Source organism: Piliocolobus tephrosceles, chromosome 7, assembly GCF_002776525.5.
Source record: "Piliocolobus tephrosceles isolate RC106 chromosome 7, ASM277652v3, whole genome shotgun sequence".
Classification (NCBI taxonomy): Eukaryota; Metazoa; Chordata; class Mammalia; order Primates; family Cercopithecidae; genus Piliocolobus; species Piliocolobus tephrosceles.
In genome coordinates, this window is record NC_045440.1 from 104,945,912 (window position 1) to 104,965,917 (window position 20,006).

Sequence of the window (20,006 nt, forward strand, 5' to 3'; positions counted from 1 at the left end):
TTTACCATGAGGTTGCACTGTGTTAAGCAGCATGGAGGGCTGAAGGCAGGCAAATGTTAGCCTGGATATATTTCTCTCTGGATATATTTCCTATAAATTACACCCTCCCCCTCTCGTATATGAGCATCTGGTAAGAAGACGCTGAATACATTTGCTTTTTTTTTAAGCCTTATAAATTCCAAGTGTTAGTATAACTAGTATACACCCTCTTAACACCATTATCATCAACCTGGAAAAAATGGTGGGTGGTTAGTATTCTAAGGTCATGACAGAGTTTGGAGTACAGGGACTTTCCCAAGAATTCTACTTTCCTGAAATCATGAAAATGATTTAATAAGAAAATTTTATTTCTTTATGTTCCATTTTGGCTGAAATGAAGAGTCTCCCCTTTTTTGTAAGGACTTCAACCTCCACCCTTGGAGACTAAGTTGGCACCTCTCAGAGTGGCTCTTTCTTACTCCCCAGCTCTGGGGCAGGAAGGAGAAATGTGTTTGTAACCTACCAGCATTTATTTCTGAAAACAGAGTTTCATTCCAAGTCAAAGCATGTAGGGCGTGGTAACAACAGTTTCAAACTGCTTTTTTCTTTATCATTGAAGAAATAAATTTCCATACCAAGAATATGCCATTATTTATGCTAATTTAGACACTCGCCAGAAAAAATATTACTTTAAATGTTATTGTTATTTTGAGATAGAAATAAATACCAGGAAGCCACGCAGTAAGCTTTTACACATAAATGGAAAAGTTTGGGGCGTGGCAGAGGGTAGAATGAAAAGCTGGCTGAGCTCATAGTTGCACCAGCACAGAGAATGGTTTTTCTTTGTTGTCATGTATCCAGTGCCTTTGAAGATCACACTGCTTGTGAATTTGAAACAATATGGATACATATTTCTACACCGTTTTCCTAACAAACATCTGCTTTCTTGTGTAAAAATTGTTTACACATACTTTAGGCAAGAGCCAGATTTCGAAGTGACAGCCAGCCACCAGCATGTATTTACTGTCTATTTTTCGTCAGGTGCCAGAGTGAATGGCAGACACTGTTTCTGTCCTTGCTAAGTTTGATGTTAATTGGGAAGACATTGCCATTGGCTGAATAATTGTAAATAAGTAAATGACTACTAATATGTAAACTGCTACAAAGGAGAAGGTTGTTTTGGTTTTGGTTTTGGTTTTGGTTTTCCAGACAGGGTCTTGCTTTGTCACCCAGGCTAGAGTACAGTGGCATGATCACTACTTATTGAAGCCTCAACCTCCCAGGCTCAAACAGATCCTCCTGTCTCAGCCTCCCAAGTAGCTGGGACTTCAGATGTGCACCACCATGCCTGGCTTTTTATTTTATTTTATTTTATTTTATTTTATTTTATTTTATTGCAGAGACAGGGTCTCACTATGTTCCCCAGACTGGTCTTGAATTTCTGGACTCAAGAGATCTTCCCACCTCAGTTTCCCAAAGTGTTGGGATTACAGGCATGAGTTACCCGGCCCAGCCCTAAGAAGTTCTTAAGGAATGAAAGTCCATGAAATATTTTTCTGGAACAGTAGGAAGGTGCCTAAGAAGTGTTTTGGATGTGCAGTGAGAGGAGGAGTATTCCTGATACTGTAATTAAAGGGTTTTATTTGGAAGAGGGTTGTTTTTGGTACTGTCTCCATTTCATAAGTGATGGTGAATTAATGTGTATTTAGTTTAATGAGGCTGTTTATAATTTAGAACTGAAAAGAGTTTTGAATTCTTATTTCTGCAAGATATAATTAGTTTCTCAAGCTCATTTTTAAAGTACATTCTCATTAGATTTAAATAGATATCATAGTTGCTCCTGTGTTTTTCGGTGTATGAAATATCTGTAGTTTAGATCTATGTTCACCAGTATGAATTTGTCTTTTAGCATCTTCCTCATTTCCTTGGTATTTTTCTCATTAATTTTGATATTCCAGCCTGAGGCACTTCATTAGACCACAAACAGATGTTTGCTTCTTTACAAATGGCATCATATTTTATGTTTAAGGAGTAGAAATTTCAAAAGAATGCTTGTTTCCAATGCAAGAAAAAAAAATTTGGGTGGGTTTCTGCCGACCTCACAAAATAATACATTTGCTGATAATTGGTTGAGCTGGTTGTTTATAACCTCCTGGTAAAATTGATGTAGGACTCTTTTTTTATTTTTCCTTCGTGCTGTTCTTATTTTTCAATCATTTTTTGAGTAGGTCCATTTTATAACAAACAGACCATACAACCAAGCTTGTCTGGGCTTTTCTAAAGCCAGAAAAGCAACATGACACAAAAACACCTCTGGTAGAACTTCCAGAACTGGAGACTGAGGCAAAGGAGGCACTGAACAAAAAGTAAGCTCCACGATTCTCCCCTCTGCAGAGTGTGGTGATGGTGGTCTTCAGTGAAGACAAAAACAGAGATGAACAGCTCAAGTACTGGAAATACTGGCACTCTCGGCAGCATACGGCGAAGCAGAGGGTCCTTGACATTGGTAAGTTGACCTTGACTTCCCTGTATAATCCTCGATAAACTGACATGTTGTCTCGATGCCAAGGGCAGCCCGGCGCAGTAATCACAGCTGGAACCACAGAGCTCTTGTGATGTGCCAGGCACTAGTCTATGTCAGGACATTCAGTGCAGATCAGACTGAGTAACTAAAATCAGGCTAAGCCGAGAGCAAAGCATTTTCTATTCTATGAAAGTCAATTGTGTCTCATAAAATCATAGTCATATATTTAGATTTGCAATGACCATTTCAATTCATAAAACGTGTTTTCATGGCCTCTCCATTTGAACCTAATAGGCAGTCAGCAGGTCAGATGAACTCTTATCCCTGTGACATAAATAAACTCAAGCTCATGTGACCCTAAAGGCATTTGGCAAAGGTCACGTGACTACACAGTGAGTTTCTAGTTCCCCGTCCAGTGTTTTTTCCATTTCAACACACTCCTAGTGTATGCAATGCTAGGTGGTCAGGCAAGTGAACCGTTTAAAGAAGAAGTGAATCTGCCAGGAGTCTGTATACCCCTAAACATGAGGTCTGTTCTGTACAGACCAGCAGCCCCCTGGATGGCACATCACTTGGGGTTCAGTCTGGAAGGCAACACCCATGCCCAGTAATTCACTGGGCATGAGTTCATTGCCAAGGTTGGAGAGGCTGAAGGCACAATGAGACAACTCAGCTATTACCTGCAGGGCTGGAGAACCAAAGGGAGGAGGAGGTGGGTGTTGGAGGAGCCACCCAGCAGGAGCTGGGACCACAGAGAGAGCTGCTTTCCAATGGGAGATGAAAGCACAGCAGAATCGCTGCCAGAGACATTCTCAATGCCAAGAGGGAGGAGAAGAACTGTCCTGGCTTCTCTCTGCCTCCTGATCTCCTGCCAGTGCCTCCCATTGGCAGAATTTAACTCAGAGTCAGAGGGCACATTAACCCGGAAAGTGCAGTTTGCAGAATCAACCTCTGAGATGCAGAGCAAAGCAGGGGAAGTCAGGGAATAGATCTTAAAGGCTCCAAAAATTACTTAAAAACAGACAGTAATGTATGTGTTTCCAAATAATTTTAAGACTGTTTCCATAAGCAGTAAGTCATTTCTCATTTGTAGACTTTATTACTCCATTTTGTTGACTAAGATGCTGCAGTCCAAATGAGTATGGGCTAAGTGAAAGTTCCTATCATGTTGGGTATGAAAAGGTATTACTGAGCCTTGCAAAGGACGATTACTTTGATTTCTTACACACTGCAATGAGGACTTTTCAGATCTTCCATTTCACCCTGGCTAGGACTCCTTGACCACAATGGAAGAGTTTAGTGACTAGGATAGGATCAGAGACTCACCGTAGAAGATATTGAAACTAGTTACTGGTTTTTCTTACAAAATAGTTAAGCCGCTCCTCACCCCTGCATCACACACATACACCTATTATATTAACTAGTCAAACATATTTATCGAATAAACAAGGAAACTGGGGCCTAGGAAGGCTCACTGGCCTATATCACATGACTCCCCCTCAGATAATTAGTGCAACAACCAGGATAAGATCTGTCTTCCTGACTTGGGTTGATAAACTAAACCAAGACCTGGTGACTAGGACGAGGGTTGGTGATACTTGCCTTAACCTGTTTAGTTAAATCTGCATAGAGCAGAGGAACAGTTTTATTTTATTTACAAAGCTAGCCTTATAATTATTACCGAAGAAAATGAAAGGAGCAATTAAAGAGAAATATGGAGTGGGTCCAAATAAGGCAAATAATAAAAGCATTTTACTGGCATACCTGTTGATCCAACTTTGATATCATTACAGGGTTTACTTTTCTGAGACTAGAATGGTTTCTCAGATCTTCAAATCTTCAAATCTTCTCTTCTTTATCATCTCTTGCCTGCCTTCAGACTTTTCTTTCTGTATACACGTGTGTCCCCATAGACACACACATGCTTTGTCTCTGAGATTTGTGACATTTACTAAGTAACTTCATGGGTAGCTGGGTTACTTGCTTACAACCTGAGAACAAGGCATTAAATCCATCAGTTAGCTTCAGTGAGACATGTATTTTCTGAGCACAGTCTCTACCCCAACTTCAACTTGACATCTGCTCACATAGAGTGAGAAAATATGCAAAAATCTCATTTAATTCATTCTTCTGCTAGATTAAAAAAATCAAATCATGCATTTCTCTGCCAGTGGGTTGTAAACACCATTTCCCATGTAAAGGAGTGCCAGTGGTGTCCTGGCACATATGTCTGACTGTTGCACCATCATCTGCTTTAACTCTGGAGTGTGATGTTGAGAAAGTTTCTGAGGTCACCCCTTGTCTCCACTAGGAGTATCATGGAAGGTTATCAGTGCCTGCAGAGGGTGAAGGAAGGCAGAGAGTGGGTGGGCCATACATTTGCCAATTTTGGTTAGGAACATTCTAATGGCCTAAACAATAAAATAAAAAAAGAAGTATCCGGAATTATTTGACGCATTTCTTTTTCGAAACCTCCGTGAAGCTGGAGGTTAAACTCAGGGCTCAAAAGTCGCAGTTCCCAAATCTCCACCAGCATCTATGGTCTGCAGATCCAACCAAGTCAGCCAGGCAGTGACCCTCAAGCTGGAGTTAGAGACCAAGATGAGAGCCCCTTAGCTAAAGCAAGGGTTATTATTTTTAAATTGAGACATAATAATTATACATACTTATGGAATACCTGTGATATTTTGATACAGGCATACAATATGCAATGATCAAATCAGGGCATTTAGGATGTCCATCGCCTCAAACATTTACCATTTATTTGTGTTCAGAATATCTCAAATCTTCTCTTCTAGCTATTTTGAAATATACAATAAATAAATGCTAACTATAGTCACACAGCTCTGCTGTTGAATGCTGGAACTTATTCCTGCTATCTAACTGGGTTTGTACCCATTAACCAACCTCTCTCCATCCTGCCCTCCCCGTCACTCTTCCCAGCCAGGGTGACCTCAAGTGATCTGCCTGCTTTGGCCTCCCAAAGTGCTGGGATTGCAGGCGAGAGCCACCGCACCTGGCCAAAATAACCCATTTTCTTGTTTAAAAGCCGAGATGCTAAGAGGGAAGAATTTTATGCAAGGTCACACGTGTGATAAGTGGTATGTAGGTGGGATAGAAACCCCAAGAATGCCAAAATGTGCACCATTTTTAATTTTTATTTATTTTATTTATTTGTTTACTTATTTATTTTTGAGATGGAATCTCACTCTGTTGCCCAGGCTGGAGCGCAGTGGCACAATCTCTGCTCACTGCAACCTCTGACTCCCTGGTTCAAGTGATTCTCCTGCCTCAGCCTCCCGAGTAGCTGGGGCTACAGGCACATGCCACCACATCCAGCTAATTTTTTGTATTTTTAGTAGAGATGGGGTTTCACAGTGTTAGCCAGGATGGTCTCGATTTCCTGACCTCGTGATCTGCCCATCTCGGCCTCTCAAAGTGCTGGGATTACAGGTGTGAGCCACTGCACCCCACCATTTAAAAAAAAACCAATTATTTGAAGCCTTCTCTCCACCATATACCGCCTCTGTATTCCAGCCTCTAGCCAGTTCTTGGCATCCACCAGGCCATCTACATGGAGAGTGGCTGATTTACAGACGTCCTGATTCTTTGGTCTGTGCCTTCCTCTCCAGATGTGGAGGATGTTTTGCAGTCTGAGTGGTGGACCTCTTGGCTCCTGCTGGTTCTGACACTGGTGGAAGCCAGTTTGATATGTGGTTCTTGTACATTGGGTCATAAACTGTTTGGCAGGAGTTGGGGGCAGGGGAAGAAAACATTAGCGATAAGCTCTAACTTGATATAAGTAAACCAAACAAACCCAGGCCCAAGTGGATTCTGCTGCTTTTCAAAACACATAAGCAAAGTCCTCTGAGTCTCACAAGTTCATTCTTGTGAGCTCCTTGAATAACAGCAGTTATTCAAGGTCGTAAATAAGTTTACATTCTGCAGTCCCAGGAGCATTCCTATATCAGTTATACCTCCTGTGTGGAATCACCACTTAAATTAAATTTGTAGTTTGATTTCCTCTGAGTGAGAAGGCCCCTTTAAAAGAAGACATGGAGTTAGGAATGGCCCCATATTAGTTAACACCGGTTTCAGGAAAAGCATAGTTATTCCATATTCATTCTGCAAAAGTTTACGAATACCTACTATGTGCCAGACCCTTTGTTAGGCACTGGCAACACAAATGTAATTAAGGCAGAGCCCTGTACTCAAACTGCTCAAGACTAGGGGCAAGAAGATGACTAGCTGAGATACCACGTGGTAAGTGGCAGCATAGAAGAGCGCTTCCCAGAGAAGTTTCTGAGACTCCTCTGAGAGGATAACTAGGGCATGTGAGGTCAAAAAGGTAGGGAAGGGTGTGCAAGTCGTGCAATAGCACATTCATAGTTACAGTAATCAAGACAAACAAAAGTGGGACTGAGGCTGGGTGTGGTGGCTCACGCCTCTAATCCCAGCACTTTGGGAGGCCGCGGTGGCCAGATCACCTGAGGCAAAAAGTTCCAGACCAGCCTGGCCAACATGGTGAAACCCCATCTCTACTAAAAATACAAAAATTAGCTGGGCATGGTGGCAGGCACCTACAATCCCAGTTACTCAGGAGACTGAGGCAAAAGAATCCCTTGAATCCAAGAGGTAGAGGTTGCAGTAGGCCCAGATCACACCACTGCACTCCACCCTGGGCAACAGAGCAAGACTCTGTTTCAAAAAAAAAAAAAAAAAAAAATGGGACTGACAAATTATTTAATAAAGTCTGATAACACTATTAGCCAGGGTGGGAAGGGTGGATACTCTCATGCATGCTAGTGAGACTGCTAGTTGATTTGACCCATGCAGAGAGTAGGGTGAAGGAAGAAAGTACATGGGGCTGTGGAAAGGCTTACATTTTTTAAAGGGATCTTAGAATGGCAGGGAGATAAAGCATAGATGGAATTTTCTGGTCTCAAACTCTAAAAGAAACCCTGGTTAAGCTGTTTTTATGCGTCACAGGCTGAAGCCCTGGGTCCCCAATGGAGGCTGACTGAGCCCAGGGAGGATTTTAGGGGTCCACAGACCCAGAAGGCTCTGAGTGTTAGAGGTTCATTGATTCTTGACAACTCAGTCCTGGTGGCAAACCTCAGAGCTGCGGGTAGAACGTTAGGAAATGCTATTTGAGTTCTTCTGCGATCACTCACCTCACCATGTTTGCAGATGAACGTCACTAAGCCAGAAGTGGAGCTCAGAGTTTCTTGCTCTTTGTTGCTTTAACGTATCTTGGCTCTACAAAGTCTTGTTTTACAGTTTTGTTGGGGAGATATTCAAGTGTGTGTGTGTGTGTGTGTGTGTGTATTTATACTTTTTTATACTGAGGTTTAACATGAATATCTTGTTTAGCCATGTTTTTCTGTTGTTGAATGAAGAAGATTTTAGAGATCCAAGATATGTAAGAGAGGGTAATAATAGAAGTTATACCTGCAAATTGCCATTCATCCAAGTGGCTGTGTTACCTTTGCACATCAGTCCTCCCAGAACTTTAATAATGACAGACAGTAGAGAATGTGCAGAAGTAACAGTCAAATAGAATACTGTGATAAAATGAACTTTCTCTGGAATGAGTTGCAGTGCTTGATATGGGAGGCTTTGGACAACCATTGGGGATTTTTGGCAGGTTTGTAATGGAATATCTGTGTTTTAGGGAGGTAATTCTGAGCCAGCATGTGGGATGGATGCAGTGAGGGATGGACTGGCAATAGAAGACCAGCAATAGCCAGGCGGAAGACTGGGATTGGAGGCATGAATTGCAAAGGGGAAATGCAAAATTAACCCAGGACTGAGAGACAAACTGTAGAGCTGATAGAGCCTTGATGACTGATTGGCTGTGGGGGATACAGGGGAAGAAAGAGATTATGAAGAAAAGCGCAGCTTTGCTAAATGGTTGGATGTCCTCCCCAGAGGCAGGGGAGACAGAAGGAGCAGCATGGCCAAGTGTTGGGGGAATGGAGGTTGGCCAGGTACTGAGTTCAGCCAGGGGCGTGTTGATTTTGAGGCACCGTCTACACACAGAATAGTCTGGGAGTTTCCCAGGACTTATTTGCACCGTGGAGTTACCCTGTTTTGCACAGTGTGTGAGCCATTTAAAAAATCTTTAAAATGGATCACAAATAGAAATGTTAACTGGACTAGGTATCAATCAAATCCCCTCAAATAGTGGATAATTTCAAAACCACGTTCTCTGGAAGGCATATTTTTCTATTTGTTACCTTTCAAACAGGGAAGGGAAATTAGAAGAGGAGGTTCAACAACCAACATTAACTTCAGAGAGTGAAAGCCAGAAGCTACAACAGTTAATTGGTAGAACATGCATATATAACTTCTCCCTACGGAAGAGAACTAAGAATTCCTTTACTACTTTCTGGTGCAGATGTTCCAAAATAATGCACGTAACAGTTCTTGTGCTTTCAGAATGGGCAGTACAGGTTGTGATGTAATGAGCCTGATTCCATAAACACATCCAAATAAACATCATTACTTTATAGTCACATCCAGTGTAAGCATTATTGATACAAGGTTGTAGTTAATTGTGAAATAAACTGTATGCCCTTTTTTCAATGTCTGTCTTTAATGTTGGTTTGCAGTAATCTTTCCTGTATCAGGATTTATTAGTTACATTGTTAATATTAATCCTGTAGATTTCCATGGTAATTAGCAGGCAATTAGAGTATAATTTCAGTTATTAGCATGTGATTATAGGATTTTCGTCTGTGTCCTAATACAAATCTATTTCTTAAGAGTTAGTGTTTAAAGTGCATTCTGTTGGAAATAGTTTTATAGTAAGGTCACGCTTTTTTGAAAACTTAAGCTTTCAAAATGAAATGAAAACATTTCTTCACTTTTGATTCTCCATAGTTCTCTTTAAGGGTAAAGGAAGCCTCTCAAAAGACTCTTGATCACAGACTTTAGTTGACCTCTGTGAATGATTCAGCATGGCTGTCCTGTTAAGGTCTAGAAGCTCTTTTTAATCCGGAGTCATGCTCCACTTTCAAACAGGAATCATAATTAAAACTAAAGGGCAGTTTTATTTAAACTGGTAAAAAAAAAAGAGTTTTTTTCTTTGAGTTTTTTAGAGGAAGCTGGCTTTGGATGTGCCCTATAAGCATGCTTTCTCAGTTTTTATAGCCAGTCCTGGGCTTGGCTACTCTGAGAGCTATGCAGAAAAGTGGGAGGGTGGAGATTTAAGGTGGTGTGTGGGAAGAGGTGATGTCCAATTGTTGGGAGGTCAGGTAGCCAGGTGGCTAGGTGGTCAGGTGTTAAGGAGATCAAGTGGCCAGGTGGCCAGGTGGTCAGGTGGCTAAGTGGTCAGGTAGCCAGGTGGTCAGGTAGCTAGGTGACCAGGCAGACAGGTGGTCAGGTGGTCAGGTGGCCAGATAGCCAGGTGGTCAGGTAGCCAAGTGTCCAGGTGGCTAGGTGGCCAGGTGGTCAGGTAGTGTGAATTTGTGGACCCAACAGGCCTGGGAGGCAAGGGCACCAGCAACTCCCAACTCTCTTCAGCAAGGCTTCGCACCATCCCATCTAGTTTAGTTCTCTGGCTCTCTGGAGGGCTGTCCTTTCCCCCAAATTATACAGATTTGCTGTCTCCCTACAGTCTGGAAAATGTAGGTCTTCCCTCCCTTAAAAATAACTCAAGGAAATAGAATTTCATTTTTTGATGTTTTTCTAGGCTGTTTCCATACTTCTGAATAGATATGAAAAATAAATTTGGTTACAAACCTAACCAAACCTCTTGAGAGCTCCCAAATTAAAAAAACAAAATCCAAGGGCTGGTGAGAATTCAGGCTGTAGTTAGAGCTCAGTCAGAAGAGCAAGCTCCATCCTCACGTCCTCCCCAGGACCAGATGCGAGGGGGACTCTGGGGTGTGGGCCAGCAACGGCCTCACTTGCAGCTCCAGATCCTTCTCTGTTGCATCTGCCCTTGCTGTTATCACGAGTTCATGTGCAGTGTAAGACATGCTCTGTTTTCTAGAGACGTGCTAAAGCTGCAGTTACGGAAAACTCCTTTTCATCTCAACCTTGATTAGAAACATTTCTGTGATAAAAGTGCGGTAGGCTGTGAAGGTTAATTAACTTAAAACACTGTAAATGCAAGTGTTCTCTAAAGTTTAATATTTGCTTAGGCAGAAAATAATTTTCAATCATAATTGAGCCACTGTGGGTTTTCACTTACTGGATAAACTGTCTCAGGATGAATCCTGGAAACTCATTCTGTTGAGGTCAGCATCTCTGGGGAAAATCCCTTCTGCTGTGTGTGTGATAGGGGTGGTCCTCGGGCTCCCTCTGGTTCCCTCCAGGGAAGGGTCAGGATCCTATCCCCAGCTCCAGCCCCTGATCCCTGCAGACTCCCTTTCAAGCTATTGCTGGGCCCTCCTCTTTCCTTCCACCCATGTTTCTTAAAAGAGGGGCCTCTGCTTCCTGCCCGACATCTTAAACTATCACTCATTTCTCAATCCAGCATAATCTGTCTTTTATTAATATTTTGAAATGACAGATCTCTTTTCACCCTTCACTATTTTTTCCTACTTATTTCCAACCTCTTGTTTGACCCTTCTCTGGGGTTCTCCTTGCCTAGAATAGCCCTTCCTCACTTCTTCACCTGGAAGACATCTCACACCTTGAGACCTTTTTCCCCTAAGATTTTCCTAATCTTCCCAGGTAAAGTCAGCTGCTCCCCCTGCAGGCTTTGCTTTAGATCTAAACAATAGCACTTGGCAGGGTTTCACTTGGTTCATTCATTCATTCATTCATTCATTCATTCATTCATTCATTAATCCTACTAGACTCTGAACTCTTTGAATGAAGAGAGGATTTTTTTAACCTTAAATCTTTGTATGCTTAGCAGCTGGTACAGAACCTGGCAGAGAACAGATGCTTAACCAATGTTGCATAATCGATGAGCACACTGCCATGTGTGGTTTTGTGCATCTAGGTGACAGTGACAGTAAGCAGGCATGTACCCGGTTCACTGAGAAATCTGACTGGGGTTGGACTCTCCTCTTTCATGCTGAAAGAATCATTTTTGGTAGTATTTTTCTGATACTAGAAGACTATGCCTTTAGTACTTCCATTTCTTATATTTACATATATTTTATTGTACTATAAACATTTTGATGTAACTTCAATACCTCTGAGACTAAATTGCTAGCCTATAAACATAATATATATATATATATATATATATATACACACACACTCATAAACAAGGATAAATGTCTCCTTTTAAACTTAACTAGAAATTATTTCTGTTTTCCTGAAACAAATGTGGAAAATTGTTGAAAGGCAAACTTTTTTTTTTTAAAAAAAGTAGCTAGATGTGTAATTAAAACTTACAACAAATGTGTCCCTTCATCATTTTTCTTCACTGCTCCTCGGAACTCAGTTTTTCTGGTTCCAGCATATTATCGTTTAATAAGCCTTTTCTGATATTTCTCCTACTCCTGGAAATGTTAAAGCTATGAGTGGTTAACCAGAAGGAATGTTACAGAAAAGATAAAAGCAGACAATACTTGAAGAGCCCTCTGAGGGTCTGTTTTAATGACAGGGTAAAGCTGTCCTATAGAGATACTGGTTTAGATGATGAGATTTCAAAATCAAAACACACACACATACTCACACGCACAGATAACTGAAACCACTGATAGACCTATTGTGTTTAGTACTATACAATGCTATATTTCCCATCTGTCATTTTTTATACACATTTACTAGACATTGAGTTGTTTTTCCCCTAACTGATGGGACTTTTGTTATATCCATAGTTGTAACATCATTCTTTCATCTCCAGCGTGGCATTTATACTTTTGATTTCATGTTTTTTGTTTGGAACCTCATTTTCTTTTTTCAGATGTGCATTTAAGGAAACTTCAAGTACTCTCATAGTATTATAGTTTTCAGTATTATTGGATTGGCTTAAAAATGACATACACACACAAAAAAAATCCTAGAGATACAATTAGATAGTTCATGAGACTCATATGTTTCATGAGCAAAACTACAGAGCTGGTCTATTCAGCCACCCTCTAGCATTTGCTAGAAGTTTCTACCCCTGTGGCCTTCAATAGAAACAAATGTATGTCTTTGTAACATCCACAAATGTGAAATTAGGCAAATTTAAAGTTTTTCTTCCTTGTTTACAAAACCTGAAACTTGCCAAGTTTTTTTCAAAATTAAATTAAACTCTTTGAGGTTGTAGAAGCCAAAATAAGGTAAAGCTAATCTGAAGAAAGCTCTTTGAACAGGCTTCAGGAATGTGGACCACCACTAGTTTCTCTGCTTTTGAAAAGACATATGTTGAAATAATTGAGTGCTTAATAAATGAGAGGCTCGTCATTGTTCAACAATCCTGTGCCATAGGTGCTGTAGTGCCTCCATTTCACAGATAAGGCAGCCAGCTTAGTGAGTTCATGTAGTTCTCCAAAGGTTGCTGTGGACTCAAGTCCACTCACACCCACCATCTGGGGTCAGCGTTACAACGGTAAACTGTAATAGCAACAGCAGTTTCCCTCCTCAGGAGAATTCAAATTCCTATTTTGACGTAATATCAAAATCTCTAACAATTTCAGCATTGATGAAAAATAAGCAAAAGTACACAGGACTAGCAACGTGAGTCATTCAAGTAGCAGTTAATGCAAAAATCATTCCTGCAACAAACTAGAATAGTCCATGAGCTACTTCCCACTGGCTTAACACAGGTAAGAGGTTTACCTTCCTACGTCACTTAACTCATTCTGTGTCTGTGACTTGGGCAGTCAGGGGTAAGTGGGAAGCTTGATAATGAACATTTATCTTACTATATTTTGAGTTGCTCAAGTAATTGGGCTTGTAGTTTAAATTTAGTGAAAGATAATCCACTTGAAGATTTGTAGTCTTTGTTCTGCACTACCAATTACCAAAAAGTTATTTCTAGTGTTTGAATCTATTCAGTCTGCAACTCTGAAGTACAACTATAAGTGTTTGAAATTTTTTTCTCACACTGAGGGTTGTTAGACACTAGAATGAGGCTGTGGAATCTTATAGAACAGACGTTCTTGAGACGCTTGCCAATAATATAAAATACCACCATTTCAGAAAGAGTTCAGTTTCGTTTTATAAATTAGAGTTGGTGTAACCAAGTGTTATAGTTTCTGGAGATATCATCTGGGGCGGGAAAAATTAGAGAGCTTTGTGGGAGAAGGGGCCCTGTTTGCTGGGATGATTACTGCTGATTAACCACTTCGGGCAGTAACTTCTAATCCTACGTGCCTATAACTTCTTGTCCCCTCATGTACTCCCAAGAGTGTCAGTATATTAGACAACAGCATGAAGAATAGAAAACCGGCATATGCTTGAGTAGTTCATGCAGTGTTACAAGCGTCTTACTTACCAAAACACAGTTTGCATTTTCATTCATTCAGAAAACTGTCAGAAACTGCCAGGTACTTTTGTGTGATTTACAAATTAAATTTGTGGACAGAGATAAAATGGTTATAGTTAAATCTCCCTGAGCCACATGGACTAATGAAAGGAGCTGAATGTTAAGCCTGTCTGAGTTACTAAATCTGGTTGCTGTGGTGCAAACATGGGCACACGTGCATGTGTATTTATGTGTGTCTACGTACAGGATATGACCTATTGTCAGTTTGAAATCAAGTTTGCTAGTCAAGACCAACATTCCTTTTTTTTTTTTTTTTTGAGATGGAGTCTCCCTCTGTCGCCCAGGCTGGAGTGCAGTGGCGCAATCTCAGCTCACTGCAAGCTCCGCCTCCCGGGTTTAGGGCATTCTCCTGCCTCAGCCTCCCGAGTAGCTGGGACTACAGACGCCCGCCACCTTGCCCGGCTAGTTTTTTGTATTTTTTTAGTAGAGACGGAGTTTCACCGTGTTAGCCAAGATGGTCTCTATCTCCTGTCTGCCTGTCTCGGCCTCCCAAAGTGCTGGGATTACAGGCTTGAGCCACCGCGCCCGGCCCAAGACCAACATTCTTAAAAAATGAAATCATATAGAATAAAAAATACTAGCATACACAGAACATAGTAATGGGTTACAATGTAAAATGTTCATACTCTGTGCTTCTGGTCAGTACAACTTGAAAGCTATAACATTGTCTGTATAATTCCTTCTCCACAAACAAGAGGGTGAATCAAACCCAAGTAAAATATTAGATGTAGCCTAAAAGGAAAGTTCTAAGAAACACAAATGTTATCTGTGAGGGTATTATACTAAGCCATAGAGAGTAAATAGTAACGATATTATTAATAATTATGCCTTTAATAATATATTAATAGAGGAGTCACTCTATGCTGGTCCCATATGTTTCCGTAATTTCAGCTGCAATTGCCCTGGATTTTGTGTGGAAAGGTGCTCATTTGGCTGTGTAGCAGAGAAGTCAAAGGCCTCTGGCATGTATGTAGATGAATTTCATGAGTTCTAATCCCAGCTTCGCCCCTTACAAATTGACTGTGGGGGATGGGGGAGTACTTACATGCTTACCTGTTAGCTATCCTATGACGTAGGAATAATAACAATAAAAAGCTACCAAGCAAAGCTGTCTGAGGTAAAACTTGTGAAGTATATATGTTTAGCACAGGGCTCTCAAAAAATGGTGGCCATTATTATCATTTGCTCATGGGCCAGTATTTCAATGATGGAAATACTTTAGTGCCTCTAAAAATCAGCTCTAGTGTCAACACACTTAAGGAAACCCAGTCAGGTCACCTCTGACTCTGTAAAGCATTATGAAGAAAATAATGAACTCATAAGTGAGTTCTTGTGAGTCATTCAGGTTTTAAGAAGCCACTGCTTTGATTTTGAAAACAGAAAAAAAAATCTCAGAATCTATTTAGACTAGGGTTCATTTATTCTACCTGTTTCAAGTCAGAGCAAATGCTCCTGGAATGACCCTCTCCTGTTTCCTGAGTTTGAGCTGATCCTATTGGGCACTGCAGACAGGGAGAAGTGGATGTTTGAGGACAGGTGGGAGGTGCAAAGTGGAGACCAGTATTGGTCCCACCTTCCACTATAAGACTAGTAGGGCCCACTTCTCTTAGCTATTGTCTCTATTTTGTAGAGGAGGAAATTCCAAGTTCAGAGAAGTTGAGTTAACTCACCGGAGGTCTCAGGGCTTGGTGGGAAGAAGGACGGAAAATTAAATTCAGGTCTGTGTCTCCACCACCATGTCCTTTCTCTTTATGCCTCAATTGCCACCCTGTAAATAGACTTGTAAGCATCAGGACCCCAAATATATAAACTATGTCGAGCTCTCAGCTTTTGTTAAAAGCATCTTATTAGGCCGTGGTATATGTACCTTGAGTCAGCAATCGTGCCCAGAGCCATTTTCAGCATTCCAGCTTCATTATTTCACTAGTCCAGACAGAATCTGCACCTTTCAGAAGAGAAGCAATCTTTATATTAATTATGCCACTCCTTTTAATCTCCAACAATATATACAAAAATAATTAGAAGGGGTAGTTATAATTTACCAAGCGTGTGAAGCTTAATTAAGGTGGAGGAATTAACACTGCCTTTGACAGGATTTCCAGAATCACACTTGCACCTACGATCAGTCTGAAGAAAGCTCAGCCTCCAGAAGTCTGAATTTAAAAACCTATTAACAGGCCAGTGATTATATGCAAAAGATAAAAAATAGAAAAGATAACAAAAAGATTCACCATAACAATTCAACTAGAATTGGATCCCAGAATTTCTGTGCCAAATATAACTTGCCAGAAACACAAACACAAAGCATTGCACTTTCACACATCCTCAGCAGCCCTTTGCTGAAGCACTGCAAAGTTTATCATCATTTCCCCAACACAGACACCTCTTATTTTCTTAGAAAGGCTAACTTTGGAATTTTTCTTTCAGTCTTCACAGTGCTTGCAGTATATGGAGATACTTTCTTGTTTGTCTCCTCTCTACTGAAGCACCCCAACCTTGTCCTTGTCAAGGAATTTGCAATGATCCCAAAATGTCCAGTCTCTTTGCCTCATCAAGCTTACACTCCTTTAGTGCTTCCCAACAAACTAGTAGCCATTGTAGGACATACTGTGATCCCAATATCTGCTGACAATGTATTGTTGAATTTGCAAGACGAATATGGGCAGTGGTTAAAAGTGTGGCCTTTGGCATCAAGCAGACCCGGATTCAAATCTCAGGTTGGCTTGTTACCAGCTACGTTATTTTCCACAAACAGCTTAACTTCTCTGTGGGAGGAAGATGCTGATTCCTGCTTCATAGAGTGGTTGCCAGGATTAGCAGAGGTGATAAAAGCTTCACATAGGCTTGGCACGAGCTTGTAAGTTCTCTGTGGCAGGTATTATCCTAAGAGCATTTGCATTTTAATGCCAGGAGATGACAATGTCTTTATCCAAAGGATGGAGTGTTTCAGGATGAGCTTCCAGGCATAAGAATAAGAAGACATCCTGAAGCAGGTGGTGCTTGAATCTTACTGTGCAGGTAACTGCCTGTCCTCCCATATTGGTATTTAGTCCTCCTAAGAAGGGAAATCTGAGAAGCGAAGAGGAACTCTCACATGGACTTCATTGATAGTTGACATAGGACCTTAATGACAGATACAGCACTTTTTTTGTTTGTTTTTTTTGAGACAGAGTCTTGCTCTGTCACCAGGCTGGAGTACAATGCCACAATCTAGGCTCACTGCAGCCTCTGTCTCCCGAGTTCAAGCAATTCTCCTGCCTCAGCCTCCTGAGTAACTGGGATTACAGGTGTGCACCACCGCACCCAGCTAATTTTTGTATTTTCAGCATAGACAGGGTTTCACCACGTTGGTCAGGCTGGTCTCGAACTCCTGACCTTGTAATCCGCCCGCCTTGGCCTCCCAAGTTGCTGGGATTACAGGCGCGAGCCACCATGCCTGGCCAAATATAGCACTTTCTAATACTGTGTGGAGTGAACCAAATGCACCAAAATAATCCAGTAATGAAATTGCTCCTTTTAATTATTTTGGTATTTCCATTTTCCATAGAACAGTATTAAGTGTGGTCCCCAGACCAGCCACATCAGCTCTACCTGAGAGCTTACTAGAAATGCAAATTCTTGGCCACATTCTAGACTTATGGAATTGGAATCTCTGAGAGTGGACAGAGAATCTGCATTTTACCAAAGCCCTCCAGGTGATTCTGGTGCCCTGCAACATTTGAGAAGCACCGTTATAGAATATCCACTCAAGGAATTTGGAAACACTTGTTCTGCTTTGGGAGGATCCTAGCAGCTCCCTAGAGAATTTCCGTGTGTTCCCATACACTTCACTCTGAGATTCCAAGGACACACACAGCCTTAGAGAGGACCCTGAACATTGTGGCTGTATCACTGGCAGCATATGACATTAACAATGAGATCAAGTTCACTCTTATTTCATTAGAAAGACTCCCATTTTTTTCTCCCCATGGTTTTATTCTTTTTGTTGTTGTTGTTGTTGAGATGGAGTCTCTGTTGCCCAAGCTGGAGTGCAATGGCGTGACCTCAGCTCGCTGCAACCTGCGCCTCCCGGGTTCCAGTGATTCTCCTGCCTCAGCCTTTAGAGTAGCTGGGATTACAGGCACCTATCACCACGCCTGGCTAATTTTTGTATTTTAGTAGAGATGGGGTTTCACCATGTTGGCCAGGCTGGTCTTGAACTCCTGACCTCAGGTGATCTGCCTGTCTCAGCCTCCCAAAAGTGTTAGGATTACAGGAGTGAGCCACCACGCCCAGCCAGCATAATTTTCTAAAACCTGTTTCAACCAATAATAATATTGTTGCATCTTGCCTGTTTTGGAAAATATTAAGTCATTTTCCTGTTTTTTCACTTATCTTCGTGAGGTAGATGTTAGTATTGTGTTTACAAACTAGTATTTAAAATCTGTAGTTTTTATGTTGCCTTATCACTTTTTTTAGGGTAAAAAAAGTCCATTTGAAATTCAATATGTTCACAATGATGTGTTTTATAATTCGTTTAAAGAGGGATGATTATTTTTTAGCTATGGTAACTATCATTGCAAAAAGAAGCCATTCACTCAGGTCACATGAGTTCTAATCACAGGAAGGAATCCCAGATGTAGGAGGTTGAGAGGGACCCTCGAAAATGATATGTCCTCGTCCTAACTCCCAGAACCTGAAAATATGACCTTATATTTGGGAAAAAGACGTTTGCAGATTGTGATTAAGGATCTCAAGATGAGATCACTCTGGATTAAGGTGGGCCCTACATCCAATGACAAATCCTTAGAAGAGAAGGGGAAACAGTCCGGGCACGGTGGCTCACACCTGTAATCCCAGTACTTTGGGAGACTGAGGCAGGAGGATCACCTGAGGTCAGTAGTTCAAGACCAGCCTGGCCAACATGGTTAAACGTCATCTCTACTAAAAATGTCAAAAAAAATTAGCCAGGCATGGTGGCAGGTGCCTGTAATCCCAGCTGCTGGGGAGGCTGAAGCAGAAGAATCACTTGAACCCGGGAGGCAGAGACTGCAATGAGCCATTGCATTCCAGCCTGGGCAATAAGAGCAAGAGTCTGTATCAAAATAAATAAATAAATAAAGTAGAGAGAGAGAGAGAGAGAATGGGGAACAGATGCAGAGACACAGATGAGAAGGCCATGTGAAGACAGAAGCAGAGATTGGAGTGACACACTGCTGGCATGGCACAGCTTGATTTCAAACTCCTGGCCTCTGGAACTGTGAGCAGAAATATTCCTGTTGTTCAAAGCCACCACGTTTATGGTAATTAGTGATGACAGCTCAAGGAAACTGGCACAGCAGCTCATGACTATGCCTTTTTCTGACTGTAGCTGTCAATATTGACAACATTTGGGTTTGAGAAACTTTCTTGAGAAAATAAGTTGAGGAAGGCTCAGCACCAGGTCACTGAGTTTCCATTCTTACCATGGGCCATAAACTCTTAAGCATACAACACTCACCAAAGGACATTCACCCAGCTTTCAGAAACCGGAGGCACAACTATTAGCATTTTATTTGTCGGACAACTATGCATGTGGACGAAGTCACATCGGTTTGCATCAGCTGTTTAGTCTCTTGGAAGACTTTGACAGTCATGAAGTGGGAGCAAAGCTATTGTACCACCTGTAGAGACTGAAAACAAAGGGTAGAGATGAGCAGACATTTCTTGTATGGTATAAGGCTGGAGAGGAGTACATGACAATTAGTCTGTTACTTATCTTTCTTGTTTAGAATGCCTAAGGATCCGTCCATTCGTTCACTGAACAAACTTATGGAGCACATCCTATGAATATGATATTAAGCACTAAGAAAGCAGCAATATTTAAGATAAGTTCCTTGCCCTCATATAACATATACAACTAATGAGAAATGCTGGTGATAAATAGTAAACTAATAAATAAAATACTTGTACATGCCATGAAGGACATATGCAAGGTAATGGAACCACCCAATAAAAAGTAGTCTTACTATCCTTTTGCTTTGGGCATAAAAAACAGATTAAGGATAATCGTCTTGTTCATTTATTTATCTATATACCTTT

At 41.2% G+C, this 20,006-nt stretch overlaps 1 protein-coding gene across 2 annotated transcripts in view; it reads left to right on the forward strand.

The window, feature by feature from the left end:
- GRHL2 (grainyhead like transcription factor 2) overlaps nucleotides 1–20,006 on the forward strand; it is a 180,864-nt gene that overhangs the window by 84,386 nt on the left and 76,472 nt on the right. For both annotated transcript variants that reach the window (XM_023223392.1, XM_023223384.2), the window contains exon 7: nucleotides 2,374–2,485. In XM_023223392.1, coding sequence (XP_023079160.1) covers nucleotides 2,374–2,485 — 112 coding nt within the window. The remainder of the gene's footprint in view (nucleotides 1–2,373; nucleotides 2,486–20,006) is intronic.